Below are 27,261 nucleotides of genomic sequence, written 5' to 3'. Positions count from 1 at the left end.
ATTATTTTCTTTTTAGGTTTATTTGCATTTGATATCCATATAGCCTTCTGTTATCTTAGATTGGATTTACTGTGTGTTGAGGCCTAATTAAACAAATGAAGCCTCCGTATTATGGAGCGAACAAGCCGAACATTCAGCAAAAATAGCCGATCTAAAGTTTGCTGTGAGCTTGTAGATCGGATATTTTTGGCAAAGACATGATGTAGACTAGAGGGAAAAGGGAGGTGTTGTTAATCAAATCTAGATCAGAATCAACCATAAAAAGTACTCAAAATGTGCATTTCAAAATCTAAGAAGACTAAACTAACCCAGTAGGTGAACAAATTATCACATATGGCCTAATTTTGGCCTCTTCAAATTATGAATTATGTAAAGTACATTCTGTCGCTGGTTACTTTATCTCCACCCCATCGTTCCACATTTTGTGCCATCTTCCAGATTGTCCCTACTTGCCTTTCTGTCAGCAATATATAGAAAACCACAGTGAGAATAGATGAATTACCTTCCCCTCTCCTTCTGCCGTGTAAGCTCTGCATGAGAACCCGCCATTATCATCTCCCCAGCTACTCGCCCAGACAAGTGATTTATTCCCACATTACTCATCCTGACCGAAATTGCATTATTCATCTTTCCACTGCAGTCCCCTCCATTGTTGGGTTGTTGAAGAGAGCAGTTATAACTCAAGTTAATTGATTTGTGGTGAGAAAACATATACACTTATAACACAAATGGTGTTGCTGCAGGTTTGAATGGATTGACACCGCACTATATGGGAATACTATGGCTATAGGCTGACATCTACCATTTAATCGGCTCACTCTCAAAAGAGCAGGTAAGATAAGATGATAAACATTTATTGATCGCCTGAGGGAAATTCAGGTGTCATATAGCAGCAACACCAGTGAGAATAACACAGGACAGGAGAGCTACAGGCAAGAGACAAGAACCAAATAAATATTAATAATGGTACTATTGATACCAACACTGGATATCTAAATGAATGAATATAGTGTATATGCAGTCTATCAATAGAATGGATCTATCAGCAATGAATATGAACAAATACATGTACTGTATGTCCAACAACAATGAGTATAATATAATGTCAGAACAGGACGGACGGGTGGGGAGGAATCAACATATGGAATGTCAGAACGGGTCAGCCCCATATATGCAGATCTAGGTGATGATCCAGTCTTCTCCATGTACAGTATGGTTATCCAGGGTTAGATGAGGTCAGTGTTGTGATCTTTATAGTCAAAGTCAAATTCTTACAATTTGTCACACACGTTACCGCAGTTTGACCCATCTCTTGGAGCAGTGAGCCACAGCCAAGGAGCGGTGAGCTGCAGCTGTGCCGCGCTCGGGAATAATTTGATTAGTTGATTTGATTAGGTATGTTAATTGTGTGGGTATTTATCCATACGTACATAGCCTATCCTCATTGTTCATATACAACTGGTGATAAATGTATAGCAATACATGTATCTTCATTTTACATAACTACCATCACTGAGTATATGAATGAAATGAATATAAGAATGGATATGAGGACATCTTTCAAGAGTGAATATGAATATGAGAATGAATATATTTATAACTACTACTGTGGGCCATCTGGCTGAATACAAGTAGCGCTACAATCCCTTGCAGGTATCTGTCAAAGTTTGGCAAAGTGGGCTACATCCTAGTAGGCCATGTGCAAGTGAGTCCATGCAGGAGTCATATTCAAAAGTCAACAGTCCCTAACAGACAGTACAGGTCTTAAAGGTATCGTATGGGGGTCATATGGGGGTTCACTCTCAAAATAGAAGAGCCTTTACTTGTTACTACCAATGGGACCTTTGCCCAGGGCGATGACAACGACAACACATCTTTGAAAGCCAATCCACCAACGCTATTGGCTGATCTCTTACTGAAGTGGAAATTGCAAGAAGCAATTTAGCCTAGCGTAATAGTGTCCATTTCCTCTTGCAATGATTAGGTAACACGACAATAGGTACCTGTTGTCTTGTTGTTATGCGGTAGGACTCCCCTCGTTCTCACAACAGGAGATTCAATTTACTGTAGGCAACCCTGATGCAGAGAGAGAGACAGACAGACACACACAGAACTAAAGAAAGAGAGGGTGACAGCCATGTCAGAGCAATAAAGAAAGGCTCCGAAAGCGAGGGAGACGGTTGAAACAATGAGAAGAGAGACACATAAACTGAGAGGTGTCGCTAGGTGTATATGTAGTGCTGATGATGAAGTTACAATAACATATAATATAGTTGGCATACGAATTATGTGTTTGATGGGGGTGGAGGAAAGACCATTTACATTTCTTTACTTCAGCACCATAATGGAGACACAGGATGCCCGGATCACAACTCATACAAGTGAAAGCACTTCACAATGCTTTCCCCCCAAAAAAAGATTACACAAATGAAAGACAATGGCAAGATTAGGACAACAAAACAAGAAAAGGAAAAGAAAAGAAAAGAAAGCAAGTAAAGAGGGAAATTGGAAATTAATGAGTACACAATAGATAGAAAAACTGTGGATTGCATACATGTGGCAAACAGGTCATGGTGATTCTTGACGTTTTGCTTCTACTTCTACACCTACGTGAATGATGAGTGAATGGAAACTCCCTTCCTGCAGCACATCAGTGCTAAAACACTTTTTACAGACCGTATAGCACAGTCGTATCCTTAGGGGCCTTAACATACCTCCACAGCCTAAGCAGTAAAAATCCTTCTGTGTTTATGTTAACTCTGAGAGGGTACAACTGCAACCAAATATACCATTACAGGTCCATTTGGTTACTCTCAGAGTTACAAATGGATAACATAACTGAGTCTAATTAAAATAGGGTCCATTTGGCACAGTATTTTGGCCCCCAGAGTTGCATTAACGCTGAGGATTTGACTGTGTGCTTCCATTCACCAGGATGCTGTTGAGATAAGTAGCCTATGGTGACGCAATCAACACAGACAAAGCACTTTTGTGTTACACCATGCATCTCAATCTTTTCCTTCCTTCCTTTGGACAAATACACAACAGGTCAGCTGACTATGAGAGGTACAGGGGCTTAGGTACTGCAGCACCTGGTACGTCCGGGACAGGAAACCTGATCTTAGTCAGGTACAAGAATAGCACGACAGGACCGCAAAGAGAGACTCCACTGACCCGCTATGAACTGTCATTGAACTTATTACATGTCCCTGAAGTTCCTGAACCCAAAACCTTCTCTGTCTCTCTCTCTCTCTCTCTCTCTCTGGGACTGTAAACAGACCTCCCGACCAGAATGATTTGCTTCGTATTTGGGCATCTCGTTTAATAATAGTATAAATGTTAATTATTGCACGTCTCTTATCACATCAGATCAGAACAGAACAGTTGTCTTCCGGAAGATCAGAACAGAACAGTTGTCTTCCGGAACATGCAATCTTTACTGCAGCTTTATTGTATTCAAGATTCAAGAGTTCAAAAGATTTTGATTTGTCACTCACTTACTGTATACTGTAGGTAGGCCTACAAGCAGCAATGTTGGTGTGGCTGTTGTGGCATGTTCCACAAGACTGCTAATAACAACAATATAACCTAAGATCCATTCCTAATTATGATAATACTAGATGTATTAGAAATAAGAATAAAAAAGAGAAGAATAAAGATGACAAATAAAGTTGACAGTACAGTACAGGTAAAACTTGTTAGCACAAAGCAGCAATGGGAAAAGCAGAATATGGGGGGTATCTGGATTCATAGACAGTTCCTGCAGTATTATATACATAATGAATACACTTTTAGGCTATACACGTACATTAGTGCTAAAGTGACAGCGTGAACCGAAACAAAGGAGGTACAGTATTTCAGTTTAAATGCAGTTTTGTTTTGTTTTTTGTTTGTCCTTGTCCTTGTTCAGGGCTCTGATAGCCTTAACGCTATAACTAGGCCTTGAGACACCTCAGTCGCTCGTAATGTTTTGGACACCTTGAGTTTGACGTTATTCTACTGTTGCATTCATTGCTCTGAATAAATTTAATCTAAATCGGTCGGTCTTAAAGTAGTGCGTGGGGACTCTGCAGGGGTCTTGGATGGGAGTCCAGGGGGTTCCTGCAGCACAATGTGTTGGTTGCAACCTTAGGTCGCAGATTACTATGAAATCCTCTTTCCTCTTCAATGTCTCCTTTTGGCTGATACCTGTCCATTCAAACTCTAGACGGGCCCCCCTCAAAGTTACTAGTGCATTAGTTCTCAACAGGCCCGAAAATTAAGGCCCGGCCCTACCTGGGCCCTCATCAAACCCTGTACACTCAAGACACTGGCACCTTTAGATCTCCATATAAGGAGTTGACCTATTCTGACATTCCATATGTTGATCTGACCTCATCAAACCATGCACACTCTAGACACGCTCCATATATGGCCAGTACAGAATAGTAATAGAGCATGCACATCCACGCTAGCCCAGGTGCTGGACAAATGGCAGTATAATAGAAAGAAATGGAGTCCGCAACACTGGTAAGGAATAACTGGTTTATTATTATTCAACGTTTCGATCGCTGGGATCTTCACATACAGAATTCATTCCATAATGTTGATCTGACCCCCCATGCTAAAGAGCCAGCGCTCACCCAGCAGTCTGCCGTCACCCAAGCTTCCGTGAGCTTGTTAATCATCTATTTTCAAAAACATATTGAAAATATTGAGTGTGTGTGTGTGGGGGGGGTGCTTCTGCTGTGTGGGCTTCTGTATCAGTACAAAGCCCACGGTCATAGATCTGATGCTAACTGTTAAACCACTTGTTCTCTACAGAGATCACAGTAAAGACCCATGACTGCCTGCTTCTCTTATCTGGTTCTGGGACTGGATGTGCATTGAAACATTCCAAAATGGGGGGGAAATATGTCAAAAGTGTTTACTTTAGATTACTCAAGTAAATTTTGATTACCACACTTTTTACTTGTAACGGAGTGTTTCTTTGCATTGATACCTTTAATCAAGTAAAAACAAATCACACTTGTGTGACGTGAGGGGCGCTCTTATCATCATCATCTCATTCTGGCCAATCACAATTTGCGTCCTCACTTTTCCGTCTTCACTTTTCTGTCCTCACTTTTTTTATCCTTGATATGTACTTTGCTCAGCCAATCAAACCATCGCTATGGGGTGATCAGCCAATCAAATCATCGCTATAAGTCACACAAACAAACAAAGTTGGGCATAGGAGGGGCTAGCACCCCTGGAAGAGTACCGGTACTTTTTCCACCACTACCAAGCTCATTATGTAAATTAAGTGTATAAGAATAACACACAGCATGTGTACCCGCATGTCCAGCTATGATTCTCTTAACTGTGGAACACCTGCTGATTAACCACTAACCATGTTGTTAAACCCTCTGGCTACTTAATGTAAACTAGGTAAACTTTAGGGAATACCAGAGAACTCGCCAGTTTACCAAGTCGAAAGTTCTTCATCAATTACTTCATCGTTATGCTAAGATGCTGTCTTCATCAGTGCAGTATGTCCAAACCCTGGACCATAGATGTTCATTTCCAAAGTGATCAAATTAATTTGTGAAATTAAATGGACAGCTAGATGATGATAAAAATTTGAGTATGTGAATACCATTAAGTAGGCCTACCATTTCAGGGATTGTACTAATTAATTACATTGTTTCAGTACTTTGATGTTTAAACCTTTAGCATTCCTACTTTCTCTAGTGTTAACTCTAAACAACTACTATACTCTCTCTCTTTCTCAATTCAATGCAATTTAAATGAAGGTGATGTCAAACTAAAATGCACTAAATCGCGAGTTTCCGGATACCAACTTTAGGTAGATGTACTTTTATTTTGACACTGTGAGACCCTTGTTTTGAAGTAGTTGCTCCAGTAGTTTTCCAGGCACACCTGATGTCAATGCTTTAATCATGAGTCCAATCAGCGTTTTTAGCTGCACTATCTATTCTACTGAATTGAGTTTAGTGAGTGCACTGTGCAGCCACTGCTTTGTACCTGCTTTTTATAGCTTTTTACACATATATTATATATTTTTTTAAAGTACTGTACATTTTTGAGCTAAAACTTTGTTTTAACCATGTTGAAAGTGTGTTGAAAGTGGCTAGTGTAATTCACTGTATAACGGGCCACAGTCAGATAAGGAGGATATGGGAGGTCTGTGAATGGTGGAGACGGAGAGGGGAGGGGCTGACACACAGACATGTGCGGCCAGTAGGAGGGGCCATGTGCTGAGGTGTTCGTTTTGGCGAGAAGGTGATGTCGTAAAGCAGTGTGTGTCGCAAACCAGGTGCATGCAGCAAGCAAGCAGGGAGGGGAGAGAGTATGGGAGATGGGAGGGGTATGATCATGATGGGGGGGGACTCTCCGGCTGCATTTCACACACACACACCGTCACATACACACATACACAGTCACACACAAACACACACACACACACACACACACACACACACACACACACACTGAAAGAATCATGGCGGATGGCCCCAGGTGTAAGCGCAGAAAACAGGCGAACCCGAAGCGGAATAGCGTGGATAGCGGTAAGTCAAAGTGTGTAAAAGGCTGGGAAATCAACTGAGCTGGACTGACCGTGAGCTTCTCCACCACGACACGTCTCTTTGCAGACTTTTGAACTTTGTTCCTGGCTGCGCGCTAGACAAGTTGAACCGCTGGGAAAGTAGTGGGCATATTATTCCAATGTGGTGTGTGTACCGTTATACCTGGCTCTGCTCTGTGTCCGCCTAGCGGCGCATGATGAGGACCGTTATTCCGCTCATCCACTCCAATGGTCTAATGGTGGGAGCGCCTGTTTGTTAAATACTTTTCTCTAGATCTGCTTCTGCTTTTGTGCACTTTTGTCACTTTGGTGGCCCAGAATGCGGACTGCAGGGTGTGAAATCTTCAAACAAGTCACAGTTTGCTCAGTTTATTCTTATGTATTCCTGGGCAGCTGGGCTTTGACTTGAGATGGCGTGGTGTGCTGCTAAGTTGCTGCTGCTCCCACAATACGTTCATATCCTACTATTTGCATTATTTGTTTAAGCGACACAATAAGTCAATTTTATAGTTTTGCAGACGTTTTGTCTCCACACTCGGGGGGATAACAAAACACAAAGACAAAACGAATGCATGAATTTTAACGAGCTTTGGTTGGGACTGGGATATGATGGTGAGGTGATCGCTGCTCTATCTGCTCCGGTCCGGTGCTGTTGGCTTTGCGACGGGATGTTTGTTTTATATCAACCATGGGGTGTTCTGTTCACTCCAGCCCTACTCCCCGCTGCACTGCAACGCAGCCACATGTTTGCCGGGCATAAGGTAAGACTAAATAGTGGACAACTGGACATTATTGTTACATTTTCATCATATATAAGATTACTTTTTTTTATGTATGTATGATGTGCAGACGATATATGATGTGCTGTCATTCCTCTCATGTGGCATCAATAGCATGGCTTACCTCGGAATATAGGCTACTCATATTTATAATGCTGGACTTTTGCTTTACGGAAGATGAGTTATTGCACCTGTGGGTGTGCAAGCGTTGCAGTGAAGAAAAAAACAAGTGTGTGTATGGGTGTTTTTCCTTTTTTTGCTGCAGTCTTGGCTATATAAGGAATGCTATTCTCAAGCTGTAGGTAGCCCTATAGCGCCCTATAGCTAGCAGCACATGTAATGAGTGGAAGATGTGTTAAAGAAAAGCGAAAGATGGACAAGTACAATAGGTTTTCTAAAAGTGGATTTATGGGTTGGTGGTGTGCCTTCCCTGCAGAAAGGATCGAATCTTTATTAGCCTACATAATAGGTGCGCGGTTGGAACTATAGCCTACTGTGTAAGTAATAGGCTACAAAAGAGCCACAGTAGGCTATATATATGAGTTGCATTTTGGACAGTTTTGGAAGGAAACGCCTCATTTGGGTAGTTTCTTACCTGACCTTTATCGTCTGAACCAATAAAACGAAATGTTTTATAGCAACGTGTGCTGGTGTGCATAAAAATAAAACATCCTTCAGTGTTAGTTTATCCTGCATGCTAACTTCGAGAGTGTATAGCCTCATCATGGCTGCATGCATTGAGTTGCATTTGATGTGGGCCTATACTTTTATAGAGTTTAATTTAAATGTTAAATTAGATTGTTAGGATTTAAAAACAATAGCCTATATGTGCTCGGGGGCTGGAAAACTAAAAAGCACCTTTTTTCCGCCCGTGTGCTTGCTGACGCCACGCGGTGGGCGACACACGCGCACGGTGAGAGGAGGAGAGGAGAGGAGAGCCGCCTAGCGAAGCGACGTGCACGAGGAGGAGCTGCCGTGTAGCGACGCGGAGCGGAGGAGGATGTTTACCTGCACGGCGCGCACACACGCACGGATATAACGGAGGATGACAAACGTCCTATAAATAACACCTGCGGCTCTCTGAAGTCCAGACTAGTCCACCATTATAACGGAAGCTGCCAGGAAAGAGCGTCGGTGTGTGTGTGTGTGAGTGTGCGCGCGTGGTCGCGGGTGCGTGGTGTGGTTTCAACAAGGCTCCCCTCTCTCCAGCCCAGCCAGGTTGTCGTGGTTTAAAGAAGAAGGCTGAGGAGAGACATGTCAACTTGTGCAGGTAAACAGATGAGAGGAGGACGCGATGGGCTTGTTCAGCACGCTATAGAGTAGAGGCTAATAATAATAAAGCGTGTCGGTGTTTGTTTGTTTCCTTCCTCCCTTTCTTCCTTCCTTCCTTCCGCTTCATTCTCGCGGGATTTTTTTTTATATCAACATGCGTTTTCACGTCTGTTATGTTATGTGTCCTGTTTGCTCGTGTTTCGTTTTATTAGTGCCTCGTTTCGTGGAGCGAGTAGCCTACTAGTCTATAGTAGCTCCGTGTGCTCGACAGGCAGGCAGGGGAAGAATAGACAAACGGTTGGTTATTGGTGTGTGTATAGGTAAGCTTTTAGAATGTGGCTCTTAAAGGAGGTTGTGTTATTATCTGCTTTAATAATCGCTGCAAACACACCGTGTGCTTTCCACCTTTCCCCCGTGGCTGTCCCACCTTGCCTTTATTTCCACCTATTGTGTGTCCCGTTACTTCTTCTTATGCAATTTCCCGTGGAGCAGCCAGGGGAGACTATAGCAGGAATGGCGGTCAGGTCAGCACCGTTACTGCAGTGAAGGAAGGCGGGGTATAACGGTGCTGTGTTTTTATTGAGCAGGAGAGACGCGGAGCCGCAGGTATGCGATAGGTGATGCATGCGGCTGCGAAAACACCTATAAAGGTGTATTAAAACGACGCTGTTTTGGATCATAACACATCAATGTGCATGTTTTACTTCCTGACGACGTCTTGTTGTGATTTCACGAGGTTTTCTTTTTGTGTTATTGTTGAAGCGAGCTAGGTTCGCGCTGAACCCCGTATATAACGGTATACGCAGCACGCAACCAAGATGGCAAAAGGTGCTGTGATTTGTGACGTCCGTCACAACTGGAGCCCTCCTGGGCTATTAGCCTATAGCTAGTCCGTTTGATGTGATTGTGAATGAATAGAAACACATTGATTGTTGACATATTAAAGTATAGGCATTGCAACATTGATCTGAGAGCTTTTAAGTTTAGATGATGAGCACTATATCAATATCCTATTGCATTTAGGATTATTCATAATAGTCATATAGTGCTTCTCAAAGTGGGGTCTGGGGACCCCCAGGAGTCCTTGGGGGACTTCCAGGGGGTCCCCATCAGAATTGGTATAGTATTGGCTATTATAGATATAGATTTTCAGATGTGGCTAAATAAGACAGTAGTATAGACAGTACTACAGTATAGAATAGATAGATAGACAGTACTACAGTATAGCCTATCAATTATAGGAGGTCCCTTACTATATGTCGGCCGCCGCACGTGTTGATATGATGAACATGAATGAACATGAAACCAGCATTCATTAATTATTATTACCAAAGATAATTTGTAAATAATAAACAAACACATTTAATTTACTCAACACTGATGATAGTGCCAACCATCCATTCTATGGAGAAGGAGGTAAAAACATCCGCACACTGGTTTTAAAGCTCAATTATTTTTATGGTGCAACGTTTCAATCTCATATAGGTCTCCATCAGGCTAAAATATTTTTTGAAACGATTTCAAGGGAGCTTTAAAACCAGTGTGTGGATGTTTTTTTACCTTGTTCTCCTTGATATTTGCCTTGATATCCAGCACCTGGCCCAGATACAGTACAAGATGTGCACACCACTGGCACCTGACCAATGGAGCCAAGGGCAGTGCCGGATCTCCCACCTTTTGGGGGGCAAGAGCCGGGCAGCAACACAAAGTAACTAGTAACTAAAGTTTTCAAATAATTGTAGTGGAGTATAAATAATATTTGCCTGAGATGTAGTGGAGTAGAAGTAAACGTATTGAAAATTAGACACACTCCTATAAAGTAAAGACATCCTCAAGTACAGCACTTGAGTAAATTAGTTACTTAGTTACTTTATACCACTGTTTCAGTGCTTTGAAGCTATAGTCTCAAATCTCTCAATGCTCAACTAACATTGGGAGACAATGAACTAAATGTGGTGAGCTAGTTTGAAAGCCTCTTGCAAAAAATAATAAACACAATTTCATACTATTTGGGTCCCTGCTTCGGTTCTCTTTCAGCTAAAAGGGCCTGAAACGTACTTGAATAGACCACCCATATTATACGATTGTTGTGTGTATGGGGTCTCTGGGACCCCATACACTGTACAATCCAACAATTTATCCAACAATGTGAAGTAACTCTGAGAGTGTACAAAAGGAACCAAATGAACTTACGGCTCCATTTATTGCTTACAAACTATCAATCATTTAGCTGGAGAGGAGACCCCCTGGAAGTCTCTCAAGGACCCCTGGGGTTCCTCCGGACACCACGTTTAGAATCATTGCAATCCAAATCACATCGGAACCTATTTTCATTGTGATGATGTTTACAAATATGTATCATTCTGGTTTTATAATTCAGTGCTTTTTATTTCTTAGAAGAGTGATATAGCCTGTGCCCCATCATACATGTGATATGTACTAGACCAGTAGTTCTCAAACTTATTTTGCCTTTTTGTTTTTAAGGAGGTTCCATCCTAATGTAGTAATTTAGCTGGGGTCCCAGGACCCCACACTGAGAACCACTATGTCCATTTGTATTGGGATGTTGTTCTATGGCGCAGGTTTATTTTCAGTTTGGGAAAATCTTTATAGCCTATATGCCTGTTTGCAGTTATTATTGGTGAATTGTAGCTACCAGTATACATTTCAGGGTGTTTGTAACCTTTGGTGTCTATAATCATTATGAACACAAGTTTGTCAGCGACATACTGTACGTCATAATTTCTCCTGTGTTTCACTTGGACTAGACTTTTAGATAGAGACACAGCTTGTTTGCTTGCTCTGTTGAAGATAACGAAGCGTCATTTAGTAATGCAACACATCTTAATACATTTAATCTGCCCTACATTTTCACTCTAGGGACAGATTTAGGACATTAGACAAACTGAAGTCTTAAAACAAACAAAACACAAATGTCATTTGATACGCTCAAGACATATTCTGACTAATTAACCAAAGGACATATTGTGGAGAATTAATTAGCGTAATGTTTGCTCTCAATTTGTATTCTGCATTCACGCATCTGCATAGGACATTACAGTACACCCCCTGAATAAGAAGCCTCCAGTCCATGCAGTTCCTTGCTTTCCGTTTCTATTAGTTAAAGAACTGATTTAGAAAACATCTCCATGTTAAAGTTGAGGGACTGGTGCATGTCATCCAATGCAAGCATGATCTGTAGAAGACTCCCGCCTGCCGGAAGTGCACCCGGTGAGGTAGTGATGCCTCTTTGATGCTAGTCTATTTAGCTAACCTCAGTAACTGGCCTAAACCTATATCCCTAAGCTTAACCTACATGTAACTGTAGATTTCACCAGAATGGTTTCAATCATATAAATGTTCGTTGTGAATATATGTCTCTGTGTAGGGCTGTAGGCTATACTCCTCTTTGCCTAATCTTTACTTTTCCAAACAGGTGTTGGCCGTTTCCACACAGTGCCTTCCTGTTGCTGCTTTAGCCATAACATGCATACGCTGCAGTATGAGAACTGGGTATAAAGCTTTACAACACGTCACAATGTGACTCCAGTTGAAAATCAGTTTGAATAGTTGTGAGCTATTTTAGAAAATCTTTGAGAATATTTGAGAATTTTCACCTACAAATGGCACGCCCAAAACAGGGACACCGCGCCAGGTTGAGAGTGGTTAAGCCTTTGTCATGGCTGCATCATCCAACACCCTGCCTTTACGGTGGTGTGTTTATCTGCGCGTACATGTGTGTACGTGTGCATGCATATGTGAGTGCTCTCCCAGCCGGCCTGTAATCTAACACTACAATTTAGTGACTGGAGGAATGCGGCCTGGTGTTAACATACCTTAGCAGGATAAACACAGCAGCCTACTCCCATTCCTGGTCTGTTCATGAGAGCTCCTAGGCCTAGCTGTTCAACACAACAGCTGTATTAGCTGGTGCTAAAATCGGACTCTGTCTAATGTATGTGTACTCAATGTATGTTCTACAATGTCCATTTGCTCTTCAATTATTATTAAAGCAAAGTCTTTGTATAAAACTAATACTAACTTGGCAATATAGTTTTTCATAGTTTTCAACTGATTCTGAAAGTTCCAAGATTTTAAGATGAATGGATATGCCATGGCGTTGGCGTGTAGATTTGATTGTTGAATAAATATTGAGTGTCCAGTATGGTAAAGTATGTGTTCAAGAGGCCCATAATTCCAAGTGTCTCCTCTCAACATAAGCAAAGTCCATTAGTGATTTTCTCAGAAACACGATGACTAAACTGTAGCCTAGTATACATGTTAGTCAATTTATGCAACGCATAATTATAAATATTTATAACGAGTGTTATGAAGCGGGTCCATAATGAATGCATTATAGACCCGACCTTTAAGCAAAGTGTTACCGTTTTTTTGTACACAATTCCCATTCATGTGTGACTGGCACTAGTAAACAACAACAACATCTCCTTGATCACATGCCTGCAGTGGGGGTTTTTCTTTTTTAACCATTCCTGATTTTCATCAGTTGCACAAAGGGCAGAAACTGGTCATTTGTTTGTTGACATCTTGTCATTAGAGTGTCTTTTAACTGGTGAATGTTCGTGAAGATTGAAATCATGAATGAAATCATGTGATCACAGGGAAGTGGTTGAAGTGGTCAACAGTGGCTGTGTGTTAACTGACTGATGGTCATTAGTCATGCATGTTACTTTCTCTTTGGCCCAAAGAGCCTCTGGCACCATGACACCACCATGATGTGTGTGTGTGTGTGTGTGTGTGTGTGTGTGTGTGTGTGTGTGTGTGTGTGTGTGTGTGTGTGTGTGTGTGTGTGTGTGTGTGTGTGTGTGTGTGTGTGTGTGTGTGTGTGTGTGTGTGTGTGTGTGTGTGTGTGTGTGTGTGTGTGTGTGTGTGTGTGTGTGTGTGTGTGTGTGTGTGTGTGTGTGTGTGTGTGTGTGTGTGTGTGTGTGTGTGTGTGTGTGTGAGTGAGTGAGTGAGTGAGTGAGTGAGTGAGTGAGTGAGTGAGTGAGTGAGTGAGTGAGTGAGTGAGTGAGTGAGTGAGTGAGTGAGTGAGTGAGTGAGTGAGTGAGTGAGTGAGTGAGTGAGTGAGTGAGTGAGTGAGTGAGTGAGTGAGTGAGTGAGTGAGTGAGTGAGTGAGTGAGTGAGTGAGTGAGTGAGTGAGTGAGTGAGTGAGTGAGTGAGTGAGGGTGAGTTAGTTGTGTGTGTGTTGTTTTCCTCGAACAAATGGGCCTGCAGAATGACAAAGCACTACAGGATGTCTTTAGCAACTTAGCATAAGCCCCTCCCATGACCTTTTATGTTTAGGGGGAGGTGTATCTCGAGTGATGTTGCTTGCTGCTGTGACTGATAGCTTCAGTGTGTGTGTGTGTGTGTGTGTGTGTGTGTGTGCGCGCGCGCGCGCCGTGTGCGTGTGTCTGTGTGTGTATTTGTTTCAGGTGTGCAGGTGTTCTGAGGTGGGAAACCGCTACTTTCCTCTAGAGCTTTGCATGACAACAGGGCTCCATTTCTTTGGATTTACATTCATTAAATGTCATTCATTAAGTTAATTGATCCTTCCCTGTGTTAGTGTTAGTGTTTTGTTGTTGTGATCAGATGATGTCCCAGGCTGATATAACAACACTTTGACAGAGCAGATGCACAGAATGAGGCAAGATGGCTCAATCGAACCCTGACAACACATTTCCTCAACAACAGGACACAATAAAAATTAAATAAAAAAATAGAGTGTAATTTTGGTGCAGAAACCCAGCTCATACTGGGTTTCTGCAGGTAGACTTGCTACAAACAGGCCAGGTACTAGACTGCGTCGAACAAAAGTGTAAAGCATTACATATTTTGTCAAGATAAGTGCAAAGAAGTATGGTTTTGTTGCATCGGTGCTATAACATATTGACAACTTTACCTACACGGTGACACCCTGGCAAGGGCAACAGAACAATAAATAGACATTACTGTACAATATTTAGGTCAGCCAAAGTCCTTTAAATATGATTAATAACAGCGCTGTAGGCCTATATATATTAAGTAAATATTTTGAAAAGGCCATATGTTCATGGAAATAATTTAAAAGGTGGTTAGTGACTTAAACCTAATCCTGGCCATTCACACAGAGGTGCAAGTTGTATTGTGAAACCTGACGCGTTCCCCTTGCACCCACATGAGAGAGACTATAGGCCTTATAGCCACTTAGACAAAGTGGAAGCGTTAAGCGTAACTGAGCAGCAAAATCTCATTTGAAGTGAAACTGAAAGTACCTGAATGGCTGTATCATGCTGCCTGCACCTTGCAGGCAAGTGGCATCATCTGGCAGTTTAGTATAATGTTACTTACAGCGCATGTGTCAGAATCCACCGTGAAAAGGGTTGCACTTCCGCTGTCTGTGTCAACGTTACACAAGACAAAGTTGCGTACAGGGCCAGCTAGTTATTTCACCTGGTGATTAATCTGTAGATTAATTCACAAATGGAATGATTGATTTGAAACCAAGTCATTATAGGTATATTAATATTGTTGAGTATTCATTGTTAAGATAAATTGTCCAAAGAGGCTACTTTCACTATTTCAACCTGTATAATTAGACTCAATACAGGTACAGAAGCAGCATGTGAAATGTCTCCCGAGCACCAGCACCGTGGAAAAATACACGTCCATGCCCACCTTAAGTTTAATTTAGGCTTAACCCATTTCCAGGAATAACATATTTTCTTCTCCCATCACGCCCATTCTTCCAGCTGAATGTTGGGCGCTCTCTACAGTGAAAGGCTAGAAATGGTATCTATTGTGTTACTAAGGGGTAGATGTAAAAGAAAAACATGTAGAGAAAAGACCCAGTTACTGACCACCTTCCTGCTTTACCTTGTGTGTGTGTGTGTGTGTGTGTGTGTGTGTATGTGTGTGTGTGACTGTGTGTGTGTGCGCGTGCGCACGTGTGTGTGCGTGCCTGTGTGTGCGTGTGTGTGTGTGTGTGTGTGCGTGCGTGCGTTGCATATCTACGCTTGTGTGTGCAATTGTACGTGCATCAAAAGACAGAGTCCCATTCACAAGCCTGTGTGTATGGCACTTGTGCTTTTGTGTATGAGTGGGTGTTTGCCTGTGCGCACAGTTTGTGTGTGTGTGCGTGTGTGTGTGTGTGTGTGTGTGTGTGTGTGTGTGTGTGTGTGTGTGTGTGCGCGCGTGCGTGCGTGTGTAAAGGAGAGCACTGTTTCACACTCTGGGCTGGTGGGAAACTCCTCTCCTCCTTTCGGCAGCGCACAGCATTTGCATATCCTGCCATTCTGTCCTTCCTGCCGTAGGAGAACAGAGGCTCACTGCTCCTGGAATGTTATGAAATCGCAGCCCCGGGGCTGCTGTAGCCCCGCAGGGCTGCTGTAGCCCCGCAGGGCTCAAAAGTTTGGGAACCACTGCTCTGTACAGTGTTGGGTTTGAGCAGTACGTAGTACAGGCCTGACTTAAGTCGAGCAATAATCTCCCAGCTAGTGGCCACTGAAGTACGACGCTGCCGCTCCGTGATAGTTCTGTGTTTGAATGGATTCTCATTCCAGCGTGCCAGTTATATTGAAGATAAAGCCACTAGAATAGACGCTAGACTGTAAAGTGTAAACAGTTATATTGAAGATAAAGCCACTAGAATAGACGCTAGACTGTAAACAGTTATATTGAAGATAAAGCCACTAGAATAGACGCTAGACTGTAGCTCACCGGCGTAACGATGAAACAGCCTTTGCTTACGAGTTGAAGTGGGATGACGTAACGATGAAGGTTCAAACAACCTATGTTTGTTTCTGCTTTCCCAACCAGGCGATGAACTCTTAAGCACGTTACATTTTCCAAACATAATTTAGAAATCTTTTGTTGTTAACTTGTTAACTGGTTAAGTAAAAGCACAATTTTGTTCTTATACAACCTAAATAAAAAAAAAAGAAAGAAAGAAACACACAAAGTGAAAAAAGACTTAGTTAAGTAACAATTACAAGCAATGAAACAGCAATAATGAATACAAACCCGGGCCAACAAAGCAGACAAAAGGGCAGAACAGTAGAGAGAGAGAGGACCTCCCAGCGGTCCTGGTCTCAAAGGACATAAATCATCAGGCAGTAGACAGGTGGGTTAGGAGAGGGCCAAGCCTCTCTAAAGACACCCCCGAGACCTCCTCGCCGCGCGGCGGACGCACACGTCACGCACACACCACAACACAACAGGTCAGATCAGATACCGGAATGGAACCGGAATGGAACTGGAATTGGATAGAAACGGATGGAATGGAATCAAATGGAATGGGATAAAATCATGGAATTGAACATTAGATTAGAAGCTTAGTGGACTGGATAGTGATATTTTGAATTCGTCATTCATTCGCTCGCTACATCTCTCTCTCTCTCTCTCTCTCTCTCTCTCTCTCTCTGCTCTCCCAACTCATCCACTGCTGGATGGAGAGGAAGATTAGATTAGAAGCTGAGTGGTGATATTTTCAGTCTCTCCCTTCTACCCCCCTCCCCCCTTTCTCTCTCTCTCTCTCAATCCCATTGTTGTATTGATTCCATTGGATGAACTGGTTCTGAGAACAGGTTGGAATGAAACGGAATGGAAGGGAACAGTAGGATAGAACAGTGGTTCTCAAACTTTGTAATTTGAAGGACCGCCACAAAGAGTTACAGACCTGATCCATTTATAGCCCCTTCAAGGAACCCTCTTTGAGAAACACCCCCCCCCCCCCCCCCACACACACACACACACACACACACACACACACACACACACACACACACACACACACACACACACACACACACACACACACACACACACGCACACTGAAACCTAATACACTATTAACTGGATATTTAGACGTTAGTGTGGAAATAGATTGTCATCATAATAGCAGTATATGAAATAACAGCAGCAGTGCACAATGTATAGTCAAACCATGTCTTAAGAGTGAGTGAGAGAGGCAGAGACAATGAGCATGGCAGTGTGTTGTTAGTGGGTTATTGAATTACAGCTAATTGGGCCCTCTAGAGGCTACACGAGCGTGCGTTTGTGCACCGTTTCCCAAACAGTGGGTCGGGACCCATTTGTGAGTCCCGGACCAATTGTAATTGGTCACGACTTGAGTAAAAATCCCATTTTGGGGATTTTTAGGGGAGGCTGGCGTGTCCCTACGGAGAAGGGCTGTAGTAGGGCCAGAGACACACCCACCAGCATGCAGCTGATGAATGGCTGGGACCAGAGCAGAGGACCAGGGGTGATGCTGTGTTAATTGAAACTGCTTCCTGTGATTATCCTGCCACAGAGTGCCTTTTAGATCTGTACGTACAGTACACTATGAATTCCTGAGTGCTGCACACTTTAAGAGTTAACCATTTTCCACATGGCGGCCGTCTCTATTTTAAATCCATTGATTTTTGGAGGAAATCGTCCTAAGTTGTCAAAAAAGAAAAGCACAAATAGCCCAACTGATCTATAAGCTTGCGATGCGCAGCTTGTACATCGCCTTTTTTTTAACCTTTTCTGAGAAAAGATCTGAGCAGCACTATTATTACAAAAGGTTAAAAAGGCCAACATGTTTCGTATGAGACTATAATTTACTGACAAAAGTCCATAAATAGTTTGTTTGTTTGTTTGTTTGGATGCATAGTAGCAAATATCACCCAAATATGCTGCTGTGTGTTATACAGTTTGTGTCTATACTGACTTTCCCTTCTGTCATGTCCAGTGGAACGTTCAGTCACAGAAACAGAGATTGCAGAACACTTTATTTCTCCGTCTTACACAGGCAGCAAGTTTTATGTTTTTGAAGTCAATGCGTTCGTTGGGTTTCTCCCCATTGGCACGGGGCAACCCGTGCCCTATATATATATATATATATATATATATATATATATATATATATATATATATATATATATATATATATATACACAGCTTGTGTTGGAATTTAAATGTTCACTGATTGTTTGTTAGTTGTCTCTCCTCTTAGAGTATATATTAATAGAGGCGGCACAGATTTCTCCTCCCATCCACTTGAGAATGTTTAGGTTACTTTTACGCAAGCAAGGGCTTATATTTATGGGAGTATTTATTATTGAAGTATTTGATGAGACATGTGCTAATTGAGTCTGTGTCCAGTGGTAGGATCCACTCCTATTTAAAGGAGGCTGCAGGGACAAGTGGCTGGATTATTATAATCACTATAATAAATATGACGGGATTTGTCTTGGTGACTGTGGGCCAGAGATCTAATGACCATGCACTCACAGAGGGTATTGAACGGTTCCCATAGCAATAATAAGTGAGGTGCCTAATTATGACCTAGCTATCTGCACTATTTATATCTATATGGATTAAATAAACTACAGCTTATATATCACTGTGCCTCCTACTACACGCATGAAAGGACGTGTGTGCATTGTGCAAGGCTTCAAGAATCTCTATTACATGTCATAGATACGGGTACACAAGAAGAGTGCCATTCCTTCCCTTTTGGTTCCTCAACATTGCAGCGCAGCGGCAATTACAACAATAACAAAGAAATAATCAAAAGAATCGCAACAATAGTACATGGAGGAGAGAAAAATAAATCATTATTTGCACACAATTGAGGTGCTTTCATGAAGACGCTGTGTGCAAAGTACATAAATGGATCCACATACCACATTCCGCACGCACGGAATGCGCGCGCGCACACACAGTCTCCAAAAGAAATTTCTGAAATAAGGAACAAAATATAGACTGAATAGCTACTAAAGGCTAAATCTCCACTTCAGCGACAGGAGCTAACATGACAGTTGCTGAAGCCTGATTTTGTACTTCCATCATACAACCCTGTCGCTCACCAAAAGTTGTCGATCTACATGCTCACAATACGGCCAATATACCCCCCCACCCCCACACACACACACACACACACACACACACACACACACACACACACACACACACACACACACACACACACACACACACACACACACACACACACACTGTGGCTTTGTAGTGAGAAAGTCTTTGTGCGAACGTGTGTGTGTGTGTGTGTGTGTGTGTGTGTGTGTGTGTGTGTGTGTGTGTGTGTGTGTGTGTGTGTGTGTGTGTCCAAAAATAGCAGTAGTAGTGGTGTGGTTTGGGTAATTGGTCAAATGTCTGAAAATACATATAAAATACCATCTATGAAAGGCAATATGTATTGGGGGTGGGTCCCAGCTTCATCTCTCTCAACTAATGGGTCATTGGCCTGAAAAACCTCACATAGCGATGGCTATTGTGAGGTTGAAAATCAACAAAGTTTCCCAATAAAGGACCTAGAGATGATGACCACACAGCAATGCTATGGGGAAGTACAGAGTACAGACCTTTCTCTTACTATAGCGAAACCACTGGCACAGCATGAAGATGAGCACATGACCTCTTGATGTGCTTCTGTTCTGACACATAACCGGCATTCACCTCGATGGGGACATGATCGGCAGACGTGTGTGTGTGTCTTAATGGGTATTACACAGTATTCCTTTCACATTGGGGTCAAGCATACTAAAGAAAAGTATAGGCTGTCCTGGCTACATCCATGGAGCCATGCAGCTGTGCTTTGGGGTACAAAGCAGCCTATAGCCATGCACATAGTGTATGTTTATCTGCGTGGTCCCTGTTAATATTTCATGGTCCCCGGTAGATCTATCTATAGCAGGATTCTAGATTCTAGCCTGTGTGTGTGTGTGTGTTTTGTTTTCTTCTATTGTCGTCTCGACTCGTCTGTCTTTTCTGTCATTTACTGCTAAGCGTTCGGGACACGTCACGCAGCTGGTTCCTCCGCTGCTTGCTGAGAGTGTATAGTTGGCACCGCAGCGTTTTGTCGACCATAGCGGGTTTTGTGCTCTCGCAGTGCCAGTGACAACGGTGACACGGCGGCTGATGTGTCAGCTCCTTAGCCTGTGAGGGACGGACGCCACGCACAACACGGCAAACTCTTTCGCTCGCTCGCTCCCTTCTCTCACACAGACTTGTCGTTTCTGAGCTGAGCTCATGTTTGCTGGAACACTCTCCCAGCTGGATTTTGGCTCCCTCTATCTCTTCTGGAGGAGACGTACTACTGGGCCTGGCAGGGTAGCTTGTTCACCTGTGTGTGTGTGTGTGTGTGTGTGTGTGTGTGTGTGTGTGCGTGTGTGTGTGCGTGTGTGTGTGTGTGTGTGTGTGTGTGTGTGTGTGTGTGTGTGTGTGTGTGTGTGTTTGTGTGCGTGTGCGTGTGCGTGCGTGCGTGTGCGTGCATGCATGCATGCATGCATGTTGTTTTCTGTCAATGCCAGTACAGGATGCAGGTGGTAGGCTATGCTGTGTCCTCGCTTGTTGTTGCTACCTACCTACCTAGTACCTACCTACCTACCTACCTACCTACCTAACTAACTACCTACCTACCTACCTATACTGTACCTACATAAGATTCAAGATGGTATTGGCCAGTGTGTGAATATGGTCAATCCCAGTTTGTGTCCTATAGTCTTGGGTGTACAATATATTGTGCAGGTTGCAGATCTGAAACTGTTACTTGGATACAATTGTTATGATGAAAGCTATATTGACATATAGCACATTGTGAGGTAAATTATACAAATTTACAGTAACGCTTTCTTTAGTTCCAGACACAGTGGTAGAGTTTCTCTCTCCACTCAGCACTGTTGCACCTCTTAACCCATTTAGGCCTAAGGCCGATTCTAAAAACGCCTTCTAAAGCCTGACTTCAAATATTTATATAGCAGCATCAATTTTTTTTAATACTGTACATACTGTACAGAACCCAAATATGGGTTCCCGGCCCGAGGGGGTAAGACACTAAAAGGGGTTCCCGCCCAGAATGGGAGGAAACACAGTCTTATCTCTTTTTTCACCTGACACTCGTCACCTGGCTGATGAAGTATCAGTCACTCTCCTCTTCGTCAGATCAACAGACACACATCCGATATCAATCCTCAAAACCAGGGTGGGAAGTTTATTACCGTTATTATCAGTCCCCGGCAGTGAATCTGGTAAGCGGTTCTGTGCTCTGCCAGCCTCTTTGGCAGGTAACCAGCCCTTCCCTTTTCTACTTAAAAAGAGACCAAACATTTGGCTGGCGAAGTAGGAAAAGTGTCCGACATGTTTTGGCATTCATCAGCCTCTAACAGCATGGTCATTGGATGAAAAAGAAAACGTAGCTCAGTGCCCTGACATCCAAGTATCAAACTTCAATAGACCGGGCCCGGGCTCTAAAGTCGCACGTTACCTTTTTCTTTTGGCTTATTAACTTAAGAGCGTGCTGGCACAGGTGCCGCTTTGAGGGTTTCGGCTTTTACATCTCAGCTGGGTTTGATCAAGGCTGTTTTGCTCCCCTCCCTGGTGTAATGCACCAGGCATGCTAATGTGAACTCACGGGAACTCTGGAGCAAACAACTCACCAACCTCTAGTTAGCACAGAAAGGCTCATTAGCAAACCACTGCCGATGGGAGAATGGCCTCTGCTCTGACACCACCAGGCTGGCGAAGTGGGAGCGCTGGGCGCTCACCGTGCATGCTGCAGTATATCCCTATAGCTGGCAGGGGCTGAACTAGGCCGCATACTGTACTATACTGTAGTTTATGATCCTGCTCTGCTGTATTACTTTCCATAATTACATTTGGAATGACCTGTGGGTGTCCGTCTGTCTGGGTGTACTATAGGTGTGTCGTGCAGTGGTTGGGTACCTTGTATGTAGAGTATAGCGATTCTCAACCTGTGGTCCAGGGCCCACTGATGGGCCGCGAGGGTGTTGCAAGTGCCCCCGCCCCCCACCTGTATAATTGGCAAGACACTAAGATTGTAATGATCTTAAAAATGAAGAGATGTATATTTTGTTCTTCGAGACCTTGATACATCACTTTTCATCGTGATACGGATAAATAAACTTAACAACAACATTCGTTACACAATTCAATTCAATTCAAAGGGCTTTATTGCCATGAGAAAACATACGTTTACATTGCCAAAGCAGAAAGGACAATACAACAATACAGCAATACAATCAAAACAAAAATGATGTACATTTGAAGGTCAGAATCTTCAATAGATTAGATGATACAACTTCTATGTACCAAGATCACTCGATGCAGGTATAGTGCAGGAATATACACAATGATTAGTCTTTAGGGTGGTTGTGTTCCATTTGATATCCTTCTCCTATCACAGCATCTCACAAATCTTGCTGCTGTGTTCGCCCAGCAGATATGGGAGTTTTTTGTCATGTTTTCAAAATCTCCGTGTGTGGTTGTAATCTGTGGGAAGTATGTGTCTCTGATGTCTTGGTACAATGGACAGATGGTTAGGAAGTATAGCTCGGTTTCCACTTCATTTAGTGTGCAGTGGGTGCATAGTCTGTCTTCTCTCGGGATACAGGTCTGCCTATGGCGGCCTTTCTCGATCGCGAGACTGTGCTCACTGAGTCTGTACCTAGTTAAGAATTTTCTTTGTTTTGGGTCGGTCACGGTGCTCAGGTATTCTGCCACTGTGTATTCTCTGTTTAGGGCCAGATAACATTCTAGTTTACTCTGCTTTTGTGTTGCTTCTTTCCAATGTGTCAGATAGTTTTCCCTTTGCTGTTTTATAATTTGGTTTAGTCCAATGGGTTTTCTATCGTTACACAATCGATTAAAATAAACTCTGGAATCTGACCACTTAACACAGCCAGGCCAGATGGGTGGGCCGCGAACAAACACTTTCTGGGTTGTCAAGTGGGCCCAGCTGATCCAGAGAAGCTTGAGACGGACTGGTGTGGAGAACAACACATAACACAGAACTGAACACAGTATTAACTCTCAGGGGATTTATTTTGCTGTGCAGACACACCTGTCTGTCTGGCCTGTGGTCTCATAAAAAGCACCTGTCACAGTTGCATGCAGGCAGGCAGGCAGGCAGGCAGGCCTCCTCCTCAGCAGTGATGTGAATTGCGAACTCACTCAGCAACCATTCCACTGTCCAAAGCATCTTTATCTAGCTGTATGTTTGCTCTGCAGTCTCCACATCGGAACAGAGAGATCGACTATTCTACAAATGCTTTCTAAATCTGTAGTTCTCACATTTCAAGATCTTTCAAAAATAGCTGTATGTCTGCTATTTTTTAATTGCCAACGCTAAAATCTAAAATGACACGCGTTCCTTGTTTTAATGGGTTAATGTTAGTTACATTTATTTATTTTATACCCACTTAAACCTATACATGTATTGTCTACTGAGGGACTTGATCCCCTCCTTTTCCCCCTTTCGTCACCAAAAATAGCCGATCTACACATGACTGTGTACTTACTGTATACTGTATACTGTAGATCTGCTATTTTCTGTGAGTACTTGCCAATTTTACGAAACGTTCCCCTATTATTATTACACAGCCCAGAGTCCAGAGTAGAGGGATGTTCATGTGGATAAAAAGGCTCCGTTCCATTAACAATGATAAGAATAAGAATAATAAGAATAGATGCATCTTTTGGGTTATTCTCGTCTCTTTAATTTGTAATGTGGGTAGCAAATCAGCTTGCCAGATGCCCGGGCTCGTTTGTGATTGATTTGGCGAATCGTTGGTTCATTTCTTCTGCACACACAGGAGCTTGTCTCTCAGTCTGTCTCTGCCTCGCCTTGCCTCGCCGTGTCTGTGTGACATTTTCAGCAGACTGCTGCTCTGCACGTGCCTGACATTTCACTAAACTGCATTTGGAGGGCCCTGCCTGGCTGTCCCCTTGTTTCCCTTGCCCGCCTCGCTGCATTGTGTGCAAGCGTAAACACTAAGCAGCATGGACACGCACGCACGCACGCACGCACACACATACACACACACACTGCACATCTGGGGAGCTCACTCAAATGCCCTGGTAAACATAGGATTATATATACAAATGTCTTTGTTGTATACCATCCATGCAATAGTCCTGAATTGCTCTTTGATGTTTTCCCTAATCACACTTGTAAAGGAAAAATGGGTCAGGAAGCGGCTTTCAGAACGCGCTTCGTTGTTTATTTATTGCTTTACAGAAACGGCATATCCACTTTACCTGCCCGTGTTGTGTCTGCTTTAGATAGAGATTAATGGCATATAAACTAGGCCTTTATGAAGTATTTTGATTAACAGAGGGCTGTATTTTACAGCAGTGCAGGTCTCATTGCTATGATAATCTGTTCCATTGTTAGCAACAGCCAAAGATGGTCTTGGAGCTCTGATTCCTCTTTTGGGAAGGTTGCCCACCTGGTTCCAAGAAGAAAGTTCACAGTGAAACACAGAGCAGTTCTCTTAACGACGTAATGTTATTTATTTGGCAGTGTCTTGTGTCGTTTCAGTTACAGGCAGTGGTGGATAGGAAGTACTATTCACATTTTTTACTTAAATAAAAGTAACGATGCAATATAGAAGTACTCTGTTATAAGTAAAAGTACGGAATTCAAAATGTACTACAAAAGTATTGACATTAAAATGTACTTAAAGTACGAAAAGTAAAAGTACACATTATGCAGAATATCCCGTTTCAAGTTATCAAAATGTTTAAAAATCTTTTGAAAATAGCAAATCCACAAGCTCACAATGCGTCGCGGAGTAAAACTTACATTTATTTGAATCCGAGATGTAGTGGAATAGAAGTAAAAGTATTGGAAAATTGGAAATACTCTGGAAAAGTACAAATACCTTGAAATTGGACAGTACCTAAGTAAATGTACTTAGTTACTTTACACCACTGGTTACAGTTTGTTTACGCCACCTTTCCGCGGCGTCTCCCCGTGCGCTTGGGGCTTTGTGGCCGTGCCTCCGACTCGCCCAGACTTCCAGTCAAGCTTTTAATCCAATGCTCTCTAGCATATGGAAGCTTCCTTGGTTTTTGGACTCACGCCACCCAAACGATGAGCCTTCCCCACTGCGCTGGCAGCTTTCTGTCGCCCGCACAACGTCTCCGTCGCGGCTTGACGCTGCACCCGTTGACACGACTTGACAGCCGGTCAAAGCGAGCTCCCTCGGCTCCCCGCCGCCCGGCTGACCAGACAGCCAGGGGACGCTCTTCGTTAAGTGAGGACAGGCTTCCCCCACCTTTTTACTTCGGTTAAAGTATCAATACGGCCATGTAGAAATGTAAAAGTAAAAGTCCGGAATTAAAAATGTACCCGAGTAAAAGTACAAAGGTATTGGTAGCAGAATGTACTTAAAGTAGCAAAAGTTTTCAAATGTATGCAATGAATGCATACAAATCATTTGAAAATAGCAGATCAACAAGTTCACAATGGGTCGCATCGCATCGTCCTATATAGGGCTGAAATGGTTAATGTATGTTTTGTGAGTAACTAGTAACTAAAGTTTTTAAATAAATGTAGGCAGAGTAAAATATTAGTACTAGTATTGTAAATTGGAAATACTCAAGTAAAGTACAAATACCTCAAAATTGTCCTTAACCCATTCAGGACGGGAACCCCTGTTTTAAGCATTATGTTATACTTTAGCTATTGAAAAATAGCAGATCTACAAGCTCGTACGAGCTTGTAGATCTGCTTTTTTTTTTTTAAATCATGAAAATTTTAATATATATTCTTTCAGAGCGAACATTTTAAACTCAAATATTTGCTTTTGGGGAGGTCCCTGGAATAACATATTTTCAGATGGGGGGTCCGCAGCCAAATACAGATAATTTGGGGGTCCTTGACATGAAAAAGTTTGAGAACCACTGATATAGAAACATAGGATTTTCAGAAAACTGTTTTCGGATTTCGAAGCCTTTAAAAAAAATAGAATCAGCCTCCCTTCTAAATGGGTTAAGTTAAATGTACTTTAGTTACACCGCTGCAGTTTGTGTCCGCGTGCCAGGACACTGTGTGTGGAGCTTTAGCGTGACTGCTGCCAACTCCTGACAGTGTACAGTAAACTGGCCAGTGAGCTGTCCCCCCCCCCCCCCCTCCGCCTCCTTCGCCACCAGCAGTACAGCGGCGTGATTGAATGATCTTCTCTAAGCGGGCCAACGGTGTGAAGCAGCCGCCTGCGGAGCGGCAGGGGAGAGATGATGGGTAATAATCAGGGAGGGAGGGGGAAGGAGTCAGGCCTGTCCATTCTCCATCTGTGTTGTAGGATATTAGACAGGGACAATTATTGTTGGTTCTATATTATGCTATTTTGTGGTGATCAGCGATAGTCTGAGTCATTCTTATAAGTGTGCACTGTTAATTGTGTATCATCTATAATATATACTGTATATGTGTCCAGTTTTAGATTTCAAACTTAATAGGTTGAGAATATTGGCAAGCAATAGTTAGTCTATATTAATTAGATCCAATTATATAGATTCTAGACCACTATAATTGAATAGAGCAAAATTACCCATTAAGACTGAGGTCGATTCTGCAAATGCCTTCTAAATCAATAGTTCTCACACTTTCAAGATTTTTGTAGAATGTTCAAAAATAGCAGATGTACAAGCTCGTAGCACGACACAAAGTGGCACGCTGTAAGCTTCTGTATGTCTGCTATTTTTGAATAGCCAACGCACAAATCTAAAATGACAGATGCTTTCTCGGTTTTAATGAGTTAAAAAAGATAGGCAACTACATACATAGATATGTTATTGAAGTGAAAGAAAATTCCATAAGAAATCTAGTAAATAAATAGCTAGTAAATTAATTGAGAT

General features: G+C 42.6%; 1 protein-coding gene across 1 annotated transcript in view; it reads left to right on the top strand.

Moving 5' to 3' along the window:
* Positions 1–6,429: 6,429 nt before the first annotated feature.
* The window catches only part of LOC308326044 (zinc finger E-box-binding homeobox 1-like), a gene marked incomplete at its 3' end in the record, with an annotated part of 79,476 nt that continues 58,644 nt past the window's right edge, over positions 6,430–27,261 (top strand). Inside the window, exon 1 of the mRNA XM_080778855.1 lies at positions 6,430–6,551. Coding sequence (XP_080634981.1) covers positions 6,485–6,551 — 67 coding nt within the window. The 5' untranslated portion in view covers positions 6,430–6,484. The remainder of the gene's footprint in view (positions 6,552–27,261) is intronic.

The sequence above is a fragment of the Protomyctophum bolini genome (genome assembly GCF_963924005.1).
Source record: "Protomyctophum bolini genome assembly, chromosome: 12".
In the NCBI taxonomy this organism is placed as follows: Eukaryota; Metazoa; Chordata; class Actinopteri; order Myctophiformes; family Myctophidae; genus Protomyctophum; species Protomyctophum bolini.
The sequence above is the reverse complement of the archived record's forward strand: the minus strand, read 5'-3'. Positions and strand labels throughout refer to the sequence as shown.